A 7,361-nucleotide genomic window follows, 5' to 3' on the forward strand; every position below is an offset into this window, starting at 1 on the left:
TCTTCAGAAGGGATAGGCAAGGGAGGAGAGGCGCTGGGGTAACAGCGAGTGTTTTGCCTGTCTAGAGCTCGATGATGGGGTCAAGTGTTTATGGGTAAGAGTCAGGGGAAAGGCCAGTAAGGCAGCTATCATGGTGGGAGTCTGTTATAGACCACCCAACCAGGATGAAGAGACAGATCAAATATGCTATGAGCAGATGGGAGAAGTTTTACGATCGCTAGCCCTTGTTCTCATGGGGGACATCAACTTGTCACATGTCTGCTGGAAATACAATGCAGTGGAGAGGAAGCAGTCCAGAATATTCCTGGACTGTGTGTAAGACAACTTCCTGACACAGCGGGTGAGTTTGCCAGCTAGGGAAGGCACCACACTGGACCTGTTGTTGGCGAACAGAGAAGGACTTGTGCGTGATGTAATAGTTGGAGGCCGTCTTAGGCACAGGGGTCATGAAATGATTGAATATTCCATTCTTGGAGAAGGAAGGAGAGGGGTCAGCAGAACTGCCACTTTTGTCTTCCAGAGTGCAGACTTTGGCCTGTTTAGGTGCCTGGTTGACAGAGTCCCTTGGGAGGCAGTCCTGAAGGGCAAAGGAGTCCAGGAAGGCTGGACATTGTTCAAGAAGGAAATGAAGGCACAGGAGCAGGCTATCCCCATGTGCTGAAAGAACTGTGGTTGACAGTCCACTGGATATGAGCCAGCAGTGTGTCCAGTTGATGAAGGCAGTCAATGGCATCCTGGCTTGTAATCAGAAATAGTGTTGCCAGCAGGACTATGGAAGAGATTTTGACATTGAAAACCCTGGAGCCCATGACAAGAGCTTCCAGAAAAGCGGCAAAATTCAAGTACTTTTACTTAGAAAGGCAAAAATTTCTACTTGTACTAGGACAGTAGAATGTGTCAAAATAAGGTTTATAAACAAATACGAGGTAAACTCCCTAACTTCTGATACCCATGTTGTATTTTCTCCTTTATTTCACTATAATGCTGCTAAAAGAAGAAAGTTTCCTACCAGGCTGAATTATCATCTGATCTTCAGACCAGAATCCCACTAAACTCCAAACACCTCACAATTTTCTGTTTCCATGACTTTTAATTTTGTCAAAATGGATGGGGATTTCGCAGAGCTGTTGGAATTCACCTGTAGAACTCATCATAAGCATTTCAAGTGCACAAAATGCAGCAGACAGAGTAAGCTTAATTCTGTATTTTCCTCCTGCTCTTTCCCCTTTCTCATCTGTTAAACACAGTTGAGTGGGTTTACTTACAACAATCTGAGAAACAAGAACTTCAACTGCTCATAAAGTGTTAACTCAAACTCCCAATGAAATTTAAACTTTGTGTCTTTCTTGCCAGACGCTAGAAAGAAGGAGAAGGATGATCTTTCTTATTATAAAGATGTGTAGCAGTCTGGTGTGATTAACAGTTCTTCCTTATGTCCAAGACAGCTGGAGCATGATTGACGAGCAAGGTTTGCATGAGAGTCAATGCCTACATCCTTCCCTATTCAACCTGTGCAGGGCATGGTCTCCAAAAAAAAAAAATATCATCAAAAGAATAAAAACACACAATCAACCCCTTGGCACAAGTAATTTTCAAGATTTATTTACAATGCTTGTGTAAAGGCAAACAATTCAGCATTTTATCTGTAACAAAGATCTGATCTATAAAGTAACCGACTTGATACTGTGCATTAAATGGATCGTATACCTTTTATGTAGTAATAAGGTCTAAACTTTGGTATAATTATGTGGCCACAGACTTGGCATTAACAACTTAACTGCAAAGTAATATTTAAAGACAGTATGTTGATACTCTTACATTTAAAAAATTGCTTTACCAAGTAAAACAATAATCTAAATTAATTTCCATTGTGTTATAATGTATTTTTTAAAATTCAACTGTAATGAGGAATTCCACTGAGAACTAGTGGCTGAACTGAATCATCATCACAATATCTTATATACCCCATTTCTGTACTCCTTGCTGAAAGCAGTACAGGTGAAATTGTTTTACACATTTTCATATAGGAAAAACATATAAGAAATATAAAATTACTGGAAAAATTAAAGACCATAGATTCATTCTCAGAAACCAAAAGAATAACCTGTCTTAAAATGGATTTTTCCATTCCACTAAAATACACCATTGTATCATTATAAATATATCCCAGAATAAGCAAGGTAGGATGAAATAAGGCTATTCTTTATGCAGCTCCACAGTAAAACTGCATCTCTTAAATACAAAAGCATTTGCTATGCTTAACAACTGCAATTTCAGGTAGGAAACTGAGTTTTCCCATAATCTAGGTGCAGGAACACTATCTCAATACACACAAACTCTTCCTTTCTAGCAGGAAGACTGAAAACACTCCATAGAAGTATTCAAAGACCTAAAATTACAGTATTAGGTTAGTCATCCGCACCCCCCCATCCATTACTGGCTGCATTATCAGTATTTAACCATAGCTTTCTCAGCACACACGAGGCAAAACTGTTTTCATAATGATTTTAATTCTCTAATGTTAGAGTACTCAAGACTAGTTAGTCTGGGGCCACAGTAAAGTACTGTGGTACTTTGTAATAGAAACCTGAAGCTCTCAAACTGCACAGTCAATAAAAAAAAAACCCAAAAGGTATTTTCAGACACTTTTTAATCAAGTAAATGTGAGTAGAGACCAGCTTGTATAAATATAAAAAAGTGTGTTTAAATTTGCTGTTTGGACTTTGCATAGCGAAGCTTTACACTATTAACAGGAAAACTGCTATGAAATGATTCATATGATCACAATAAAGGAATATCAAAACCTACAGAAAAAAATGAAACTTAAACCAAACTGCTTATGATGAAAGATTGGTTCTTATTATTGAAACACATGAAATGAATCATCCCAGGAATACTGAAACATTAATCTTATTATGCTGTAGTACACATCCAGAGTTTAAGTAGATGAAACACCACTGTACCTGAATTTTTGGGCAGTGTTTCATTTTCTCTTCTTGGGGGATTGTATTAGTTACCACAACAGCCTCAAGTGAAGACAGTAACTGGACAGAATAGATGTTAAGCAAACAATTTAATGTAATGAGAGCTTTACAAAAGAAAACAGCAGCCACATACTTCTTGTGGAAAAAAGGACATGAAGTGTATGGAAACACAGTTAATACTATGGGTATGTCAACAGTTCCTCAAAGTTAACATGAAGTTTACATTCTGTTAGGGCTTACAAAATACTATTCATGGTAGTTAAACATAACAAAACAAAAGACAACAGCTGCTTGCCTGACAGATGAATAGATACAAGATACCCAAGCCTGCAGCATTTAGCTTAACACAGAAAATGATTTTACATGCATACATCACATTAAGTTCTGTGAACAGTCTGTAGTTCTGCATAGAAAAAAAGAATCTGAAGCAGCAGTTTAAGCAGAAAGTGAGGAGAGGCACATGAAGAGAACTTACACAACACACAAGACTTCCAGATTCTCAAGAGAATTAATAAAGTTTCCGCAAGACAGAGATTTATTGTCCATTTACAAAGAACAAATGGTAATTACAAGACAAATATAATAATTAAACATACAAGCTCTGGAATTGTACAAAGATACTAATTTCTTGTGGTTGAGATGCATTGTTAAAAACAACAGTGCCAGCTGAAGGGACCTTTGCAAAGATGCAATGTAATCTCCTGCAGTTACAAGGGGACATGACTGAACAGATAAGACACAGATTCACCATTGTGTGTTCTTCGAATTGCCTCAGCCAGGATCATGGAAATGTCAATAAACTGAAAGAAAAATCAAGAAGATAAAATTTATGCAATACCAAGAATAATAAACTATACAGCTTATAAACTTGTGAACAAATATTCAATTTACCCTTGTGCTCTCTTACCTCTCCTAGGAAGTAAAATAATATTGAAGCATTAGGCACTTACAGATATGTTAAGAACTGCATTAATACAAAGTACAAACTCAAAAATTGAGTAAGAAAGCGTTGACTAAGATTGCCACACAGGCATACTGCTGAAGACTTCTGCCATTCTGGCACAGAGCGTGTTGTTAAGAAGAAACTATTCTAGCCATCAGATGGCAGTGTCTACTTGACACAAATACAGTTTCAGGCAAGTACACCTTTTAAGTGTTTGCCTTATTTCAATAAATACCAAATAAAGTTTAAGCTTTTAAAAAAATTCAATGTTGCATTAAAAAAACCCACAATCTTTTATGCTTTCCTCTGCTCTGCGCAAAGGAAAAACTCCAAAAGGGACACATGACTTCCCAGAACAAGCTCATGTAAAAGCTTACTGACATAAGTCAGCTTTGTATTTTCAGTTTGGTTTTTAAAAAGAAACATAAGTCATTGTTATCTTGAGCATTTTCATTAGTGTATTTAAAAAAAGTCATCATCTAAAGTTTCTGCGGCATCCACAATAACATAACTAGAGTTCCTACATACAAATATTGTATGATAACATTGATCAAGAAAACTCCCAAAACCCCACCCCATTTTATATTTGCCACTCTTTGTCAGGCATACTCAATGTGCTGCCAATACCTAATATTTTACAATACTCTATTGTACTACCTGAATCCCCTTAAAAGAGTTCTTTGGCACGTTTTAGCAAGATGTTCTGCAAACAAAGCTGCACTCTGTATTTTAGAATACTATTTACCTCTCAACACACAAATACTAGCATCAGTGAGTAGTAAAATACACATCCAGAGTTTAAACAGATGACACAAACACCACTGTACCTGAATTTTTGGGCAGTGTTTCATTTTTTCTTCCTGGGGGATTGTATTAGTTACCACAACAGCCTCAAATGATGCGTTATTAATCCGAGAAATAGCAGGACCAGAAAAGATGCCATGAGTAAGAATGGCATAAACTTTAGTAGCTCCAGCAGATACTAACCTGTAGATCACAAAGGAAAAGCATGCTGTGATGCATGTTTACATACATGGCTATAGATGAAGCCAGATACAAATCTCTGTTAAAACATTTTACACACAAATTCCTCCTGGAAGCTACAGGAAGATACAAATATCTACAAAATAATTCAGAGAAATTTAAACTTTTTCAGGTTATACGAATAAGTCTCACCAAAAAAACCCCAAAACTGCCAAAAAAACCCCCAAAACTGCTAATAAAAAAAGTTCTTATCGGTAGCATTGATACTAACCCAAAATGCTGCACTTTTGACCAGATCAGCACAATTTTTCTATCTTATCAGGCAAAAATGAAGTAGGTTGGATGGCAGTATTTGCAGCTCTATTCTGCCTCCATTATTGTCCACCTTTATTTTCATTTGCAATTCAAACAATTTTGCTTGGAAAGAGTTTCTGAGGAAGAAGGAATGTTAACAATTAAAAGCCTAGCTTACTGCAAGGTTGTGGGAAGACATGGTGCTGATCCAAGCATACAGTGAAAAGATGAAGCATAGGATAAAGTATAAATCAAAGAACTAGAACACATCATGAATGAGTCATAATCTCTTAATTTGGTTGATGGGCCTCTCTGCCTCCAGATGCTCAGCTATGTCCTAGCTGCTTTTGTACTCTTACAAACGGACGCGCTGGAGAGCGGTATTTTATCCGATGATAGCATAAGCACACTAAGACAGGAAAGATAATTAAAATCCAGAAACATCATCTCATTTTGAATGACTCAACAGAATCAAAGTTTTCTGGTCGTTCTCAACATTATATTTAGTAGCTGCAACCTACAGGATGCACTACGACACGGCAAGTGTGTAGCAAGGGTGTGTACTTAAGTTTGTACTTAAGCAAGTTGCTCTGCTGTATCTGAAAATACATTTCTTAGTTCATCTGCTTGGTGATAGGGCAAGGGGTAATTGTTTTAAACTAAAAGATGATAGATTCAGGCTAGATCTAAGGAAGAAATGCTTCACAATGAGGGTGGTGAAACCCTGGCCCAGGTTGCCCAGAGAGGTGGTAGATGCCCCATCCCTGGAAACATTGCAGGTCAGGTTGGACGGGGCTCTGAGCAACCTGATCTAGTTGCAGATGTCCCTGCTCATTGCAAGCAGGTTGGACTAGATGACTTTTAAAGGTCCCTTCCAACCCAAAGATTCTATGATATGCATCTTAGTTACTGAGATAAATATTTTGCTGAGCAAGTCTAAGCTCTTTTCACTTACATGTGGCATTAATGAAAAGCAGTACTTCATACCAAGAACATGATATAAGGCAGCATCACTCAAGCAAAAGCATCTTTATTAGTAAACACTGCAGATACATCGAAGGCTTCTGATGCTGTTAGAATTTGTTCTATAGAGATCTACTGTAGTTAAATAAAAGGAAGTGCTTCTTTCATAACAGGAAAGAAATGAAGGCCTTTTTGACAGGAATTAACTTCCTTTATGCACAGGAGTATAAAAAAATAACTGTCTAGGCAATTTATTATTTTGTCTGCAAAGGGAACAGCGCAGAAGCATGCATAGGGGTCTGATGCAGATTAGTAAGTGGATAGCAAACAACTGCACAACTCTTTGCAAAATTCCAGACTTCCATCAAAGTGAAAAGAAACACAAGGCTATATAAATCCCTCTACAGAGAGTTTTTGACATCTTTTTTTATCTAGATGCAAACAGCAAGCCTGCAACTAAAGACTGTAAACATGTAAACATCTAGCTCACTTAAGCTTCACCCTGTTGCTTTGACATCATTTCCCACAGCATTCTCCTGGAGAAACTGGTTGCTCATGGCTTGGATGTGCATACTCTTCACTGGGTAAAAAAACCTGGCTGGCCAAGCCTGAAGAGTGGTGGCGAGTGGACTTATATCCAGTTGGCAGCTGGTCACAAGTGGTGTTCCCCAGGGCTCAGTACTGGGGCCAGGTCTGTTTAATATCTTTATCGATGATCTGGATGAGGGGATTAAGTGCTCCCTCAATAAGTTTGCAGATGATGACACCAAATTGTGCCGGAATGTTGATCTGCTCAAGCAGATAGGGTAGGAAGGCTCTGCAGAGGTATCTGGACAAGTTGGATCAATGGGCTGAGGCCAACTGCATGATGTTCAACTAAGTCTAAGTGGGTCAAAACAACCCCATGCAACACTACAGGCTTGAGGAAGAGTGGCTGGAAAGCTGCCTGGTGGAAAAGGACATGGGGGAGTTGTTGACAGTTGGCTGAATATGAGCCAGCAGTGCATGATGTTCAACTAAGTCTAAGTGGGTCAAAACAACCCCATGCAACACTACAGGCTTGAGGAAGAGTGGCTGGAAAGCTGCCTGGTGGAAAAGGACATGGGGGAGTTGTTGACAGTTGGCTGAATATGAGCCAGCAGTGTGTCCAACTGGTCAAGGCCAATAGCATCCTGGTTTGTATTAGAAATAGT

General features: G+C 38.5%; 1 protein-coding gene across 3 annotated transcripts in view; it reads right to left on the minus strand.

Moving 5' to 3' along the window:
- Positions 1–3,506: 3,506 nt before the first annotated feature.
- Positions 3,507–7,361, minus strand: part of LOC104624059 (ribose-phosphate pyrophosphokinase 2) — a 16,213-nt gene continuing 12,358 nt past the window's right edge. For all 3 annotated transcript variants that reach the window (XM_010291322.1, XM_010291323.1, XM_010291324.1), the window contains 2 exons: positions 4,755–4,914; positions 3,507–3,784 (listed from right to left, as the gene is read on the minus strand). In XM_010291322.1, the coding sequence (XP_010289624.1) occupies positions 3,692–3,784; positions 4,755–4,914 (253 nt within the window). In that variant the 3' untranslated portion in view covers positions 3,507–3,691. The remainder of the gene's footprint in view (positions 3,785–4,754; positions 4,915–7,361) is intronic.

The sequence above is a fragment of the Phaethon lepturus genome, unplaced genomic scaffold, assembly GCF_000687285.1.
Source record: "Phaethon lepturus isolate BGI_N335 unplaced genomic scaffold, ASM68728v1 scaffold19547, whole genome shotgun sequence".
NCBI lineage: Eukaryota > Metazoa > Chordata > Aves > Phaethontiformes > Phaethontidae > Phaethon > Phaethon lepturus.